Source organism: Schistosoma haematobium, chromosome 1 (genome assembly GCF_000699445.3).
Source record: "Schistosoma haematobium chromosome 1, whole genome shotgun sequence".
NCBI lineage: Eukaryota > Metazoa > Platyhelminthes > Trematoda > Strigeidida > Schistosomatidae > Schistosoma > Schistosoma haematobium.
Window position 1 is genome coordinate 70735960 of NC_067196.1, and position 18079 is coordinate 70754038.

An 18079-nucleotide genomic window follows, 5' to 3' on the forward strand; every position below is an offset into this window, starting at 1 on the left:
TAACAGTTGTTTTTTCCTTCCAATAAGATTTTAAAAACTGATGGAAAGGTTAAGTCAGAAAAGTGGTTTGTGGTTTATTACAATTATCTACAGTTTGACAGAATGAAATGTTTCACCGTCTCAAATAAATGTATTCGCTTAATACTATGGGAAAATAATATTTTCCTTTCTTTTTTAAAATCAATCATTTAACCCATATAACACATAGGTTTTACATCATATTTCACATAGGTTTACAATGTATTAGATATTTTAAGTCATTTTTTAAAATTTATCTTCTGTTCATTTATATAATAAATATACTACTGAAAACAACAATTTTCTTTAAATGAACCATCAACAATTAATCTGTTAAAAGTTTATCCTTCCATCTTCCTGAATGAAGTGACTTTACTCGATGAGATCATAAAGACTAATGACTTAAAATTATTTGTAGATTTTTCATTTAAAGAGTAATTGTAACCCTGTAAACATGAATGTATTTAATAATTCATTGTAAGTTAAAGTTTGAAGCAATCATTTCACAGTTTAAACTTGATCTTATATTGACCACTGAGTTATATGGTTCATATGATTTTTATTAACTGTATATAAAAGAAAAAAATGATCGTGTAAGATTTCTATCTTTTACTTATTATGTCAAGAACAAAAATAATGAAATGTAATCTGAGGAGTCCCATACTAGGACGAAACGGCCGTCCAGTGCTTCCAAGTTTTCCATGGTGGTCTAGCTTCAATTGACTCATGATTTCAACCAGAGAATAAAGATCGATAAATATGTTAATGGTTTCTGTTTACTGTCCTTGTAGTCTACTTAATCCAGTAATATATAGTCAGTTATTGAATGATAACAATTTTATCTACTTTGTCAAATTAAAAGGAAACCAAAAAAATTTTTTTTAAGATTTAAATATGTCTAAAACTATTTAGTTACAGAGTCTTGAATAAAATCACTTTAGCTGAAAGATTCAATGTCTGTAACAGAAGTAAACTCTTGAAGTAATTGAGTAAACATATTAACTCAACCAAAAAATTACACTGCGAATTAGGTTTAGATCTCATTCATTCATACATTCATGTTGTCTCTATATGTAAAGCTGTTAAAAGGTTTCCTTTTGATTTCTGGGTTTTGTTTTCTGCATCAATTATTCAATTAAATAATTGGGATTGTACATAGATGTGGTTAAAACAAATGAGGATAGAATGTAATCGGTTATTACTAGTTATTATTATGATTATGATTAATATAGTTGAGAAACTGAATCACATACATGTAGGAGAGGAATAAAAATACTAGCAAAATTATCTGTTACATTAATGTTTCTTTGTTCTTGATGGAGTTGATACACAATGCTCAAATTATTACTGATACTATTATCAATAGCTTAATTAAAGTATGATGAAACATTGTATTTTACCTTACATAAATGATTAGATTGGATAGTTCACAGATAAAAGTAACTAGAATTTTATGAACTGCGTGTAAAACAGAAAGGCTAAATAATAGAAATTCCTTGATATCAGGTCAATCTATATATATAAATACCGAATTCATCATTATTGTGTATACAAGTTCACGCTTCAATTTATTTTCGCAAATCATTTGGGAATTTTCTCAAAAACGGGTACACTATATTTATATATTTATACTCATACATACATCTACGTTTACCACCCGCTGTGATTAATAATTAATTCTCACAACTTATATAATAAGCAAGGAAAAATTCGATTTACTCTGTATAAATCTCTATATAGATATATATTCTCTTAGTGTTTATGAAAATCATTCCTATTCTCATTTTCATTGTAATTTAATTGAGTGTGCGATTGCTAATCAAAATATCAGAAGAAAGCTTGTTATGTTGATTGAGTTCAGTGTTTATAAAGTTTGTAATTAATAATGGATGTTAAATTAGACCTGATTGTAGGATATAATCAGATGGATTGCTTTGTCCAGATATACTCTCAGTACTTAATCATTATCATTGTACCATATAACTGTAAGGAGTCAATTGTTTTTCCGTAAAAAGCTAATATTGTTCATTATTTATCTTATTAAATCTATAGTGAATAAGTACAATAGAATTAAATACATACTCGTATTATGGATTAAAGCGAATACATTACTACTTAATTGACTGTCTGTCTGTAAGAATAAATCTCTTTGTAATTTCAGATTCCCTACAAATTTTCTTCTCTTTTCCATCATTTTGGAAATGACCCATCGATGAGGGCATTGTGATATACATGGCTCTCATCAAGAATAGGTATTCAATTACTCAAAAAAAAAGAAGGCTGAATACCCATACAAAAAATAGTATCGTAACAATTATTATATGATAACTGATAATATACTACTGAATTTTAATGAAAATTTATTCTTTCCAATAAATTCAAAGCGTTTTTAACTAACTTTAATTTTTTTTCTTTGAAGCAATGTTTATTTTACTCAATGGTCTTCTTTCACCAAACCTTTTTTAATTGGTAAATCTTAATGTTCCCATGAGAGAATGAACGTTATTCATCTTATCAAATTTTTATCTAATTTACGCATTATATATATATGCGAAAATAATCTGATTATTTTTACCAGTGACTTAGCTGTAACAGATGAAAAGGGAAACATCGTGTTTTACTATCATGGACGGTTAAAGCTATTTTTCTTTAATGTTTACCTAAGATCATATCATCTAGTGTGTCTTAATTTAATAATACTGATCGATAGTTTCGTGACAACTGATTCCTTGTAAATTAATTTAATGTTGTTAACTAATTAACACACGAATTACGCCGTTAGATTTTCTACGTCCTACTATTTATTTATACGTCACATAGATAAATCAGCGTCAAACTAAAATTTGTCAGTTATTTTTTATTTCAGACAAATAACAGTAGTTTTATGTAGTGGTCGACGGATTTTCCAAAGCTTATGGGTGCTTAATTTGTTTGTTTTTTTGTAAAGAGATCTTTAGTTCACTCAACTGAGCCGCTTATTTCACTCATTTTAATTTAAGTTTATCGCTTGAACACAGACATACGTATAAATGCTCTTAGTTTCTGTTTCTACCTCGTTCTCTATTTATCCTTCTACTTAACCTGTAATTTTTCATTGCTATAGAAACATAGATTATTCTATTTAGACTAAAACGCTTCGTACTAACACAAACAGCCATTTTATTTATACTAATTGAGAAGGGGGTAAATTTGAATTCCTTTCTAAGAAAAAATGACTTTTTTTCAACATTTTATGATCACTTATTTCGAAATTTACTTCAAACTTTTTCAATTGATTGACTTTATTGCATCGTGAAAAATGGTCACTATGGAAGTTTTACATAGGTAGAAATTTTATCAACAATCAAATTAATATATATATATATATATATATATATATATATGGGATATTAATAGAAATGTTAATTAGTTTCCTAATAAATAATAATTTCAATGGTTGAAATCATGAGTCAGTTGAAGCTAGACCAACATGGAAAACCTGGAAGCTCTGGACGGCCGTTTCATCCTATTATGGGACTCCGCAGCAGTGCGTATCCTCGATCCCGCTTCCCGCAAGATTTGAACCCAGGATCTCAACCATTGAAATTACTGCAATATCCACAATACCCCTTCTGAAAATAATAAATATTTTAATACCTTTTTTGAAATATCAATAAAATAATGCATTATTCACGTACTATTCATAGATTCATGATATTCCACTTTGAGTGTTACACTTTTATTGTTGCTTACTAGTGCAGGATATAAAATCTTTTTTAAAACTGAATGTGGTCAGTTCATTTACGAACATATACCTTATGCCATTTTTTCACGATAATGACTTATGAAAGTTGTTGAATAAAATGTGTAAATTAATTTTTTATAATGACCAACACTTTAAGTTCACTAAGATAGCTAGTTTTATGCTGTATTACAAAAGTCTCAATATCCTAACACGTCATATGAATAAAATAAATGAAGTAAAACATAAACACGGTTGAATGTTAGCCAATGATTTAAAAGTTAAGCGTTTGTACTGGAGACCGAAATTCATGGGTTTGATTTCCATTTGAGTGGTCGTAGATGTACACTGCTGTGAGGTCTCATACTAGTATCAAATGGCCCTCTAGTAATTCCACGTTTTCAATGGTTGTTTAACGTTGATCGGTTCACGATTTCAATGAAAATTTAGAATGGTGAATTCCAGCGAAAATTATCTAATTGATGAACACGTAGCTACCGAATTGTCGTTGACATGTATTTGCCGGAAAAACCGTGAGTTGGAAATCCAATTCTTCCACCTTGACCACGTAAACTGATTGACCCTACATTGTGAGTTGATAAAGTATTGTTTTAGATGTAAACGTAAGTTATCCACAGAACCTTTTTATATTCCACTTATCCTCATTATACCGAAATCTCTCATCAATTATCATTTTTAGCCAGTTTCTACATAACTGACATACAATTAGAACGGCTGTCTATACAACAACTGGACAATTACACTCATATATTTCTTTAAGAATTTCATTTCAGTGATTATAGACTTATCAGATATAACAAAGTTTGATCATTGTGAGGTTGAATTACCTATCATTTACAGTCGATTTTAATGCTACCTACTGTCCATCTCTGCTTATAGAGCTTGTGACTTAAGACAATATCAAGGCAATCTGCACAAATGCCAATAAGAGACTGACCAATTGCAGTCCTAAACATCGATTGGAAGGTTCAAACGACCAATAAAAAATGGATTAAAAGCTACAACTGAAAATTAAAACAAATGTTGGACATGACTGTAACAACGCACAAACTAACACGATCTATAACTCATTGTAAAAGATATATATCGCGAGTTCAGAATTATTGAGTCTTTTTTAACCTTCAAGTGAATGTTAATAATTAGTCTAAAATGTCTTGAAATGTTCACCATATGTTTTCTTGTGTTTTAGTGACTAACATACTTGAATTCCCTTACTCTAAAAGTTATCAGACCTAGAGATATTTGGTATAAATACGGCTTTTTGTTTATCTGTCGTTAAACTATATGGTAATTATCAATATTAGTGTATAGTTAGTTACTAATCCCAAGCTAGACCATTAGCTGTACACTAATTTATATATAATAGAACTAAACCCGCTTTTTAATTTAATTAACCGATTACTTTGAAATGTTTCCTCTTTTGGAAATTCATTTGAAGTACCCTATTCATTTTTTAAAACTAACTATTCAATTTTCAAAAAAACCAAGGAACATTTCTACTCGTCACTTCGCTGAGTTCTTTATTTCCAGTTACTTTTAAATTGTTTTTATTTTTATTTTGCTAAACCATGGTGTTTTAATCAGACCCAATTATTTGTCATTTTTATTTTTTCTAACAGCTAGAATCATGTGAATTAATGATGGACAAGTCAACTAATCGACATAGAGGTAAGGTGAAATTCAACTGCTAAACAAATATTTCTCTCAGTATACCTAGTTTAGTTGTCATAAGATACACTAATTAATAATAGAGGTTCACGGTCTCAGTCTGAATAACTCAGTAGCATTCTTATCGAATTCACAGTTATTTTGAATGTGTACGTTACTGATCGTTGTTGCATGTAATGAACTGAACACAGGTAGAGATATGAAACAATAAATACTTTATTATCCAAATAAAACACCGCTACTTCTAAACATAATAGTCTTGGTTTGTGAGTATTCACCACTATAGAATCCTAAACCAAAGTTCCATAGTCATTTCTTACTGCTTTGTTTTTAATATCTTTGCAGTTAGAGTAAATTAGTGACATAGGTGTTACGGCACCATAATGTAACAACAGGTAAGACAGTAATGAAATATATGGAGAACTCGAGAAGAGGTACAAAATCCCTTTTGTAACTGATCTCTATATAAAACAATTCTTAAGTTTGTACAGTGAAAATTCTCATTTTAACATACAGTAAAAAGAACGAATAAAGTGAAGAAATTTCTTTTTAGTTAGTTTACCATCATGGCTCTACGCTAATATATATGTATGATTTACAACAGTGAAATAATTCTCATCGAGTGGTTGTGTTACATAACAATTATATAATGTTGCATTGATTATAAAATAATTTTGAGTAGCAGTTATGTATCATGCAATATGGAGTAAGTATTTGGAAATCAAACATTTGCCATATTGCACAATACATAACTGTTTAATTTCCAAATAGTTACTTTGATTACTATCATCCTCTTTCTTCAAGTTACTCAATATTATTTTATAATCAATACAACACTATATAATTGTTATGCAACGCAACCACTCGATGAGAATTATTTCACTGTTGTAAATCTTACATATATATTATTAGTGTAGAGCCATGATGAAAAACTAACTAAAAAGAAATTTTATCGCTCTATTTATTCTTAGCTTAATGTTTTGTCTTACACCAGCTGAGCTATAACAAAATGAAGTTGTTAATCGATCTTTAGTTCTGCCTTTGCCATAATATTTTAACTGTGACCTTCAAAAGTGGACTAAAGGTTCATAGACTAAGTCTAAGTAACTGTCTAGTGATCCTTGATCAAGTATAACACTTATATCAGATAAAATAAAAACTAAGATATTAAATTGACTTAAACTGTAACTTTGAAATCAATACAATTAATCAATAAATTATCTCCTCTTGTGATCAATATAATCAAGAAGATTATTTTCAGATAGAATTCTATGTTATTCTAATGAACGAATAAAACTATAGTACAAATATTTAAGTAATTGCACTTAGAAATCTTTGATCAATATTCTCAGTGGGGAGTATTCTTTTTGCACTGGCCTAATTCATCAAATATCTCATTGTAATCACATCGATGTGTAAAGGACAAAGCTTAAGGTGCATTCCTTTGTATATATATATATAATGCACTGTTAAGCTTCTATTTCTTTTTACTTTCTAAAAAAATGTCTTTCTGTGTACTTATTAAGTTTCATTCACAAAATATGTAAGTTTAACTAGCAAATAAACAACTTCAACTAACTAGTTGACTAATTCAATAGATAAATAGTACAAAACTAGACTTGAATTATTAGTTTCCTAAAAAAAACTGATTATTCAGAGGCATAATAGAAAAAAATGTGATCACAAAAACTCTTGTGATTAGGTTGAAGAGAATAAATGATTTTATTAATCTTATATTCATTTAAAGTGTCAATAAACTTTATCTGAACATTCAATGTTTAAATTAAGTTATGAATTTTTAACTACCAATTTCAAAGTGATTTGTAAAGATACCAGTTACGACTGTAAATATCCAATATTTTAATGCATCATATTAGTTTATTTATTTATTTGAACACATAAATCTTAATACAAATGGGCATCGAATACGTATTCGTTACACAAGTCAATTGATCTGTGTGTGGGCTGTGATACTGTTTGGGTGCCCAGAACGAAGCAGGTAGTTTCCTAAGGAGCCATACCCTGGGCATTTGATACAAAGGTCTAATCCACAAGGCAGTGAAACAACGTCAGGAGATGTAGTCCTATGGTAGCCCGTGACCAACAATTGGTTCATACGCCATTTGTCCCTTCAGGATCTTGGAGCCCATATGCACTATTGGTTTTAAATCAGGGTTTTCCAACTATCCTAGGTGGATCCTCCGTGTCCACCAACCCGGTTAGAGCGCCGGACATTCGCTTTTCGTCCTCTTATTATCGTAAACGACACCCCCGCCGTAAGAAGGCAGTGAGTAGGACTTCCCCATCAGTGGTTATATAAACGTAACCATATGAGAGCATTTCGAGAAGGAGTACAGACTCTCCCCACTCTCGGTTTTATCAGGGTATTTGTGAGCGCATTGCATTAGAATCAGTTTCTAATATTCATTTGAAATATGAATATAAGTTATCATTATATCTTTCTAAACCATAATGTATTCCGTTGTGATTTTTCTTAGAAAAATAAATAAATACTCTACTTTGTAAATATATACAAAATATTTTGTAACTAATCATAGAGCTTTAAAGAAAATTAACTTGAATCCATATGAATTATTTTCAGGCTTTGGATTTGTTACTTTCGAATCAGAAGAATCAGCTGAGAAAGTTTGTGAAATTCATTTCCATGATTTGCATAATAAAATGGTAAGTTTCAATGCATATAAAAACATCATTTTAGTTTCTTTTTTTTTCTACTCGAATATATATAAATATACTTACGCATTTTTAAATTCAAACGTTTTTGTACACTAGCGTTAACATTACACATAACAATTAATCAGGCAACACGAAAAAGAACAACAAATAATCCGGTATGAGTATTCCGAATAGCTCAATAGTAACGTCTCACACTGTGAAGCTGGGTGATGTGAATTTAAAACCTATAGGAAACATCAGTTCCTTCAAAATTATACGCACGTCATCCTAGAAATTGGTAACTAGCATATAATCTAGGTCATACAGGGTTGACTACTTCGAATCACTTAAAATCTTACCATCGTTCACAACATGATTAGTAGAAATATATCGACACTAAAAAAACTAGATCAGCATAATGTTGCTCACTAATCAGAAAACAAAGCCTGAGAATTTTGATAAACATAAAGCCTCATTAGTTCATTGGTTTCCCTTTAAATTTTGATTATGATAAGATCAACGTTCTTCATTTCTTTACTCAGTCTGTTCATTTTAAACCGAATTTTCCATACCTGATTTCCCTTCAAATTCTGTCTTATTTTCTATTCTAGTGTTCTTATCGGTAATTTTTTCTCACAGTGGTGATGTAAAGTGAACTAATGCGAAGTTTTTAGTTGTGATCATGAACCCATTGGTGTTAGACCACCATTGAAAACCTGGAAGCACTGGACGGCCGTTTCGTCCTATTGTGGGACTCTTCAGCAATGCGCGTCCACGATCTCGCTCTCGGGATTCGAACCCAGGGCCTTCATACTCGCGCGCGAACGCTTAACGTACTGGACCACTAGGCCGCCATCCGATGGTGTCAATGTCTAACCTCAAACATTCCATGAAGTTACGCGACCATCTTCCATTGTACTGAGGTAGACACCTGTTTCTAGCCGAAACGGATTAGCTCCACTGGTCACGGCTTCTCACCAGAACTCCGAGAATTTTCTCACGAAGCTAGTCACTAGTAAGCGCATGGTAATTATCAGTTTAGGGTGGTCTAACAACAATCGGTTTATGATCTCAATCAGAAACTTGACAATCTCCACAACACCTAAACAGATAATACAAAGTTATACTTATTTGCGTCACATCTTGAACTTGATATCAATTAACCGTATCGATTCAGTAGTTATCGAAAAATAACATGAGGGAATTATTTTATACTTCATTATTAATTTCCTGTACTATACAATATTATTGGACCTCTTTTGACATAGTAATTGTATATTTCAGCTCAGACTAAAAACTATAGAGAAATCTCTTCAACTTATTGTGTAACGCTTTGGATAAGTTCATCTGTGAGCACTTCATTACAGTGAGCTGATTATTGTTTTATGATTAGTCTATTTTCATGAGATACAGTTAAGCATAAATAAAGAAATTAAAAGTTATTTGCCTGAGGTTGAGTGTCTAAATGACAGAATAGCTACCAAGGCATGATAATTGCAAATGTGTAACCCAAATGAAAATCGGTTATACTATTTTCATTTAGTAAATTTAAGAAAGACTTTCATTTTTCAACTGTATCATCATTTTGACATGGTTCAAACGAAGAAAAAGTTTTACTTCATTGGAAACTATTTTATCGATTAGAACTATACCACACAAACATTAAGGGATTATTATTTATATATCAGTAAGTATATACATACAAAAATATATATACAAACAACATCAGAGTTAACATATATATGTATATCCATATAAAGAAGAAGAAAACTTAGCAGAAATTCATTTAACTGACCCTTAAATCTAGACAGAAAAATGTTGACGTTTATTTAATCTAAGGACAAGCTTATGATAAAACCTAAAGACAGGATGAAAGGCATTATTGTTATATCGTATTTTTTCAACTATGAATGTATATATCATCCATCTTCCATTTTTACGAAATATTCATTGTTTTTGATTTGTTTCTCCTGTTTTCATTCACCTTTTGTTTCTTGTTTATCATGTTACTCGTTTTCCTTATGCTTTCTCTTATTGTAAATATTGTATTGTAAGTTTTACTTTACAGAAAAGTAGTAATGACTCTTTCGTTTCTTTTATGAAGAAGAACATGATTTTTTTCAGCTGATTAAAAAGATCTAGTTTGTGTAAATGATTAGATATTTGTAATTATTTGTTGTTTTAACACAGTACTTTGATGTATAGATATACTATATTTGACTAACAATACTATGGTTAAGACCATTATAAAGACAATTATCCAGTGATTCATCCAAGTCTTTTATCTAGTTTGGATTCGTAATTTGTAGTTAAAAGTAAGGAAAAAAACATATCTCTCTATGACATCTAAGAAACTGACCTCACTATTATTCATGCAGAAAAGTCTTTTTTTAGATTAATAACTAAATGGATATTTGTTTCGCATGACATGTAAAGTGTTTGCAAGCAGTTAGCAGAAACTATTGAACCTTGGTATTATACTCATATGTAATACTTATTCGTAATCTTTATAAACTTATATATAAGTCATAATTATAATGAAGAAATAAATGCGTATCTAATCAAACAATTCACTATGTTCTTTTTACAAAATCAATTTCAATTCATCCATTCATAATTACGCAAAGTTTATATTCTTGTTGCTTAGATACGATTGAATAAATATATATTTCGGTTGAATATTCAAATGAGATGACCTTGACCGAAAATAAATTGCATTATTTCATAAATGTTTTTTTGTGAATTTCACACTTTTATATTCAATTCGTCTATACACCTTGAGCTTTTATACTTCAATACATTTTTTAAGAATCTTTCTTGAAATAAATTTTATAGGATTAAAATGAATTTATTTCATCTTTTTTGTTTAAGTCAAATTTAGCAATTTTCTTAAAGTTAGTCAATCTATGAAAAATAAAGTACTTGAAATATTAAGGATTAACGATTATCAACTAACCACTTATTTTTTAGAACGAAGTCGTTCGAAATGATAAAGAGGATGAAAACTTTATTGAATGAAATCTAGATCAGATTAGTTACATCACTAAATATCATACAGACTAGTGTCATTTTAATAATTAGAAAGATGGCAACTTTTGGAAATCATCGTTTTATTCAGATGTTTTCATGGTACCAGTTAGGACTAGATTAACCTAAAAGCTTTAAACATAATTCTGCAGTTAATCAATATAACACACAGGTGCGAATTGAAGATTATTTTGCAACATAATGAAATTACTCCATATTTTATTAGTAGAGTAATATGTTAATATTTGGAGCCTCATTAGTCCACATTCTTAGTGTGACTAGTCTATACACTTATATTACTTCTCAACTGGTTTTATGTCCTGTAGAATAACATTTTGTCTATTAATTTTTTTAGAGTAATAAGTCCAATTGTCAGTAGTATTAACATCAATGACAAGTAAATAAAATTAATAAACTACAAAATATCTGACTTGTCCCCCATTAATTTCAACGATATGTTCTGGAATTTCATATAAATAAAAAGAATACACCAAAATTAGGTAGTAATTTGTATCAGCGATTAGTTAGTAAAATCACATTTTGACTAAAGTTCAGGTTCAAATATCCAACTTTAATATATACTGCTTGTGTAAGGAATTGTAGTACTAACTAGTTGCTAAGACAGAAGAAGAAAGGATGGAAGAATGGTTTCACTGTTTAGTACACAGTACCATTTATTTAGTTTGACTAACTATACTCATACATCCTGGTTATCATTAGAACTAGTATTAAAATTAACCAAATACTATTTAATTTATAGTTGAAATTTTATGTAATAGTAACAATGACAGTTTTTGAATCAATCTTAACTTACTTCTTGTATATAATGCCAATACAATTTATGTTCTGTTTCTATTGTCACCTTAAACAACTGTTCATTTGTATTTCTTATCTATTTGCATAATTGACCAAAAAATGTATATGTTAGAAAACTGACGTTTAAATTTTGACGTCATCAGAAAATGCTTAAAATGAACAGAATTATTTTATGAATACAAAGTGAAACTATGGAGTTGATGTTCATTATCATTTGTTGAGTTTCCTTATTACGGTTTAACCACTCTTATCGTTTAGTTTTCTTTCTAACTACTTCACTCGACAAGTCCATAAATCAGAACACAGTTGAACAAGAACATAATTATTTTATAATTAAACAAGGTTAAATGAAAGTAGGAATCACCATAAGAAAAACGTTAGTATATTTATATTTTTTACAAAAGAAGATTTTATAGTGTTCTCCAAGAATTCACTAGCACCAATTGGCTAAGAAATAGCTCCAACACAATCCTGCACGGAAAAGACTTAAATCCAATCTATATCCCTCTAATGATAATAACTAAATAATTTGAAGGAATTAATATATTCAGTTCTCCATAAAATTAGATGGGATTGACCATAACTCCCCTCAGATTCATGTTATGGTGAAATCATCTAACCCCTAATTAAAAGCTTTTAAATTTTCGCTATTTCAATCTTAAGTCATCATACGTTGTCAAACATTTTTTCCTGAAGTAAACGACAAGCTCGATTGAGACAAGTGTACCGAAAACAAATTTATCCTGAACGAAAACAATATTTAATTATAACTGCATACATTTTGTTTGTGTTTAAACCTCCGCAAATATGTCTACATGATAGTCGTTAAGTAGTAATGATTGCTGAATTGTAAAATATATAATTGCAAATGTTTGATCTTTTCGTTCTAAAATAAACTTCACTTATCACTTTGTACCATTCCTGTATGCAAACAAATCGTCTGATATTAAAAATTTCTCCTTCAATTAAACCATGTCAAATAGGAAAATCTTAATTGTTACCATGTGAAAATATGTATGACGAATAATTTTCATCATTAGTATGTTTTAGTTAAATATGCTGATATTTAATGACATTAGTAGTATATTTATTATTCTATGAAATAAATTGTATTCTAATCAACAGTTTAGCATTCTCTTTTCTGTAATACAGAAACGGTGATTTTTTTTCAATTCATTGAATCAAAATATTTATTTACATGGTTTGTGAAAATCAAATTCATTTAAAAGATGATTTTTATGAGATGGTGGAGAAGATTTGTAGCTCAGGTGGATGATTTATTTATCATATACTGGTGTCAGTTAGATAATAATTTCAAATCAGATGTATACTTAAGATATATATCTACCTCTAGTTTGAATCAGTCTTGTTAAATTATGCCCTATCAGCTGTATGCCTGAAATCACTTACAACATTGTCAAGTTAATAAATAATAATTCAATAGTTCATGTATCTGAATGCAATTAATTCCTACGAGGATTGTACGAAATCATTCATTACTATTGTCATGAACGAGAACACGAGTATGGACAATCGAATGTATTTGAGCACAAAATTACAGAACATCTCACTAAAATCTGAGAGCCATACAGTGAATAGTTAATTTGAAAAATATCAATCAATCGTCTCAAACTTGACTGTTCCTTTTGCAAATCCCAGTCCATCGTTATAGATTTCATTGTTCATGCATTTTCCTACCAATTATTCTCTGTTCCCGTTCTTTCCCTCTCGATCTTCCATTGAAATACATTCTATGTCCGACCATCGTAATATACTGCTTATGTGGATATAAGTAGCTCACTTCATACTATCATTGACCAACTGTAACATTCCTGACACGTGTTTGATTCATGTATAAAAATGTATTACCATCAATAATATAACAATTTCATTGAATTTAGGATAAACAAACTACAGAAATTTTTATATCTAAAAACTAATCCTTTTTATTGATAGCTAATAAACCTATGTAATTTTTATTAACGATATTTAGAGAAGAAAAAAACCCGATTATTTATTGCTTTTTAGTCAAACTCCCAGATGAAAATATTTATTTCTATTTTTATTCTACACAAAAACTTAATTTCGGATAGGTTGAAGCTAAAAAGGCAGTTCCAAAAGAAGTGATGAGTACAAATAATTCCTTGATTAAGCAACGACATCAGTTTATTCGTGCTCCAATTTGTAAGTTGTTACTTTCATGCTTAATATCCTGTCATTATTATGTTTTATTGATCAATGCTGTATAATCACATAATAATAATAATAATAACATAATTACAGCTTGTCATAAAATTATCCAGTTGCTTTCTGACATTTGATTGATCACTGGTGGTGATCGATGTCATGTATGTCAAGTCGTTCTTAGTGCAGACCTAATCCTCTCGAACAAGTTGCAATGTGGTCATTAGTCTGGATGGATCTACATTGCGTGCACTATGTTGAGATAAGATGGTAGTTGGAGGTAGTCAGCATGAAACCCTGAACCTAGGTTTCGTGCTAGTTGACACTCATCAACAAGGTGTATCTGTAATCTTAATGGAACTAAAGCTCCCTGATCGATTTGGATTTGAATCTCTTTCATCTAATTCAGCTTAGACATCCATTTTATATCAGTTGCACGCATTAAATGAATCTGTATTCAGCTGTCCTAGTAAATAACCTAAAGTAAATATAACATATAAAAGAGTAATTATTCAAACATTTCGAGGCAATTTTCATTAAATGTACAGTAACCTTTAAATTTGTAATACTAATGTGATGTATTTGTGAACATATTCAGTTTACAAGATAAAATTAACCTTAAATTCACCTTCAGAACGAAAACAGTTCAGTCTTATATTATAAAATCAACCGCTTTGTTTTCTAAGTTTTGATATATATATATATTTGAGAAATGATTTCATGATATCTTATTAGGCTAATAAATATTTGATTTTCATATTTTAAAATTATTTTAGCACATTTTCTTCCTGCTCAGTTGAATGGAGCTGCAGCGGCGGCTGCAGCAGCAGCTGCTGCTTCATATACATTAACAGCAACATCACCAATTACAGCACGTCAACCAAGTGCCTATGCTTACTTACCTGGATATTATCTATCTCCAGGTGAGTGTCCTCTATCACAACCCCTCTCAGTCTTCTTACCTCCAACTGCTATTCTTCCTCCATATGCTAATGTAATCTCCATGACCTAAAAATAATGTTGTTTATAATAGTCATAACTCAGTGGAAATGTAATATCTATCTTCTTAATGGGTATGCAAATATATATATATATATATATATATATATATATATATATATACATATTGGCGCACTTCTATCGAATTTGAAAAGCAATGAACACGTTTATTTTTGCTGTGTTTTATGCAAACTATTTCAAATAAAATATCTCGACATTATTCATTGCCCAAAATCGGAGTTCATGTTTCATTTTCGTTTATTGCATTGCATGTTTATCACTTGGTTTCTACAAATTCTATGCATCACATCAATTGTTTTCTTCCTCATTCGTTATTCTTTCACATTCTTACTTCAATCATATCTACTTTATCCTTTCATTTTTCAACTAATGGTGTGTTTATTTGTTGTCTGTTATTCTATAGAATTTGTGTTTCTATGTATATTTGTATGTGCCTACATTCATGTAGTTCAAAATATTTTATTTCAAATCGTTACATTTAAAGACTTGAATTGTCATCACTTTTTCTCTTTAAAATATATTTTTTAACAGTTAAAATGTTTCTGGGCCCCCAAATTTTTTCTAATTTTCATTCTTTTTTTTGTATTACATGTTTAATTAACTTTCCCTCTTATTATCAGTGCTCATTTACCTTCCATTATTACTAATGTTAATTTTTATGCGATCATTTTGTGTAATAAAAAAACTAAATGAAAGACAGCAGTTATTTTTATTTTTATTTATTATTTTTTTGTTGTTGTTGTTATGAACTAAAGCACGATTAATTATACCCTTTGAATTATCCAATGCTTTCTCAATCTACCTACACAAATATCATTATATGTGTGTATTTTTCATATTGTATAGTACATAAATTACAAATGTAAATGGATTATTTGTTTAGTTATGCTGTCCTTTCACCTTCTCATCAAATTTGAAACCTGACAGTTAGCAAGTTAACTATATATATATATATATATATATATATATTACTTCTCCTGGAGTTATTTTGGTATGACTTACTTCTTCTGGTTCTTATTTTATTCGTATTGATTAATTTGACTCTTTTTCATTTCTTTGTGATTATTTTGTTAAAATGACAATCTAATGTAAAATGAAATTTTAACAAAACAATTGAACAATAATAATTAAATTAATCTGTATGATAATAATTGAAGATTTAAAAAGAAATGGAAATAATATATTGTTTTGCATATACTTTATAGTTATATCAAGCCAATGTTTGTTTCAATCATTCAAGTTTGACTATAATTAAGTATTAATAAATGAATAATCAAAAGAAAACAATTCAATCAGTCACTTTAATATATATTGCCTTTATAACAATATAAACATGAATAGTAATACTGATATATGTAATAAAATCTAGTTTGTCTTTTTTTCGAACAAAAAAATATGGAAAAACAGTTCATTATATTACTTATTACTACTTAATTCAATTTCACAGGTTTATAAAAATCTCATTCCCCCACCCCTATTCATTTATAAACTTTCCATTATTCAATGCATCTTATATATATCATGTATATTGCACAATCAAATGATAAATTACATGTAAACAAGCATATGACAATCTATTTAAACACAAAAAATAAAAAAACATATTCAAGATTATATCTAAGAGAAATGACAAACAACGAGTAATAATTCTTTATTGTTTCACAAATATATGTATTGATTATCTGTATTTATTATGCATAATTTTGTCATATAAATGCATAAGGAAATAATTCTAGTAACTAACTAATTAAATAATTAAATAACCAATTAATAAGTATGATCAATCATTTGCTCAATCAAATTAATAAACAAATGAATAATATTCATAACTGAGTATTATTACTGTTTGTTTATATATACATATACATATATATATATATATATATAAACATAAATAAGCATGCCTTAATGATTATTACCATCATTATCACTATACATTTACTTTCTTGAACGAGACAAACAAAACCTTGAAGTATTTGTATTTTCTCCTATGTTTCCCCCTTTTTTAAAAAAATAAGAACACCTTACTCTTTTGAATTAACTGTATTTTGTGAATCTGGTTCTGTCTGTTTTGGAAAAAAATATCTATGCACAGTAAAGACAATCAAGAAGAAAATAAATAAATGAATAACAGTGACGACAACGACCATACTGATGATAACTATTATATAAATATATATATTTATATATATATTTAAACTTGATCAGAACAGAAAGAGAAAAAAGATTTTAAAAATGTTAATTTATCTGTATGTTTTCTTTTCTGAAATGTTTTGTTTTATCAAGTTTGTTCTCTTTTAAACAACAATAACAATGACAAAAAAGAAGAATATTGAGTTGATTGTCTGGTATTGTTTGTATTGGTGGTTTTATTCGAATGAATGTTTATGATTCATTGTATTTATGTTATATCATCTAGCTGTGGTATTTCGTCACTGTGTCTACATATATACATATATATTCACAAACATGTAAGATTAGCATGTCGCGTTGTTTGTAAAGGTTTGTCGTTTAGTTTGTGAGACAATTTCGTTATGCATGAGATCTCCGATTGGGCTAAACAATTAACTTCATTATTGATGAGACTTGATTAGATAAACTTATAGAATGTAACAGTGAAATTAGGTTAATTAAAGTGTGTGGTCGCACTACAAAATCGGAAAACCATCTAAGAAGATAATATAGTTTGAAGGTGATTTACAACAAGTGACTTCAATGTAAGATGATGACATACTAGATATACGATTGTATAATAATTCATGAATAAATATATCATGGGTACTGTTTTGAGAAATCTATGACCTCGAACCTTAATTCATGCACTGTCTATATATATATATGCATGTATATAAAGATATACACGTGTATAGATTCCGATGTATCCATGTAAAAATTTGGAAATTTGGTTAGCAAATCAGTCATTTATAT

General features: G+C 29.0%; 1 protein-coding gene across 1 annotated transcript in view; it reads left to right on the forward strand.

Annotated features, from left to right (window-relative positions):
• The window catches only part of MSI2_1 (RNA-binding protein Musashi 2), a 68799-nt gene extending 51365 nt beyond the window's left edge, over positions 1 to 17434 (forward strand). Inside the window, exons 7-10 of the mRNA XM_051209573.1 lie at positions 5380 to 5428; positions 8031 to 8113; positions 14041 to 14131; positions 14908 to 17434. Coding sequence (XP_051075029.1) covers positions 5380 to 5428; positions 8031 to 8113; positions 14041 to 14131; positions 14908 to 15143 — 459 coding nt within the window. The 3' untranslated portion in view covers positions 15144 to 17434. The remainder of the gene's footprint in view (positions 1 to 5379; positions 5429 to 8030; positions 8114 to 14040; positions 14132 to 14907) is intronic.
• Positions 17435 to 18079: the final 645 nt, after the last annotated feature.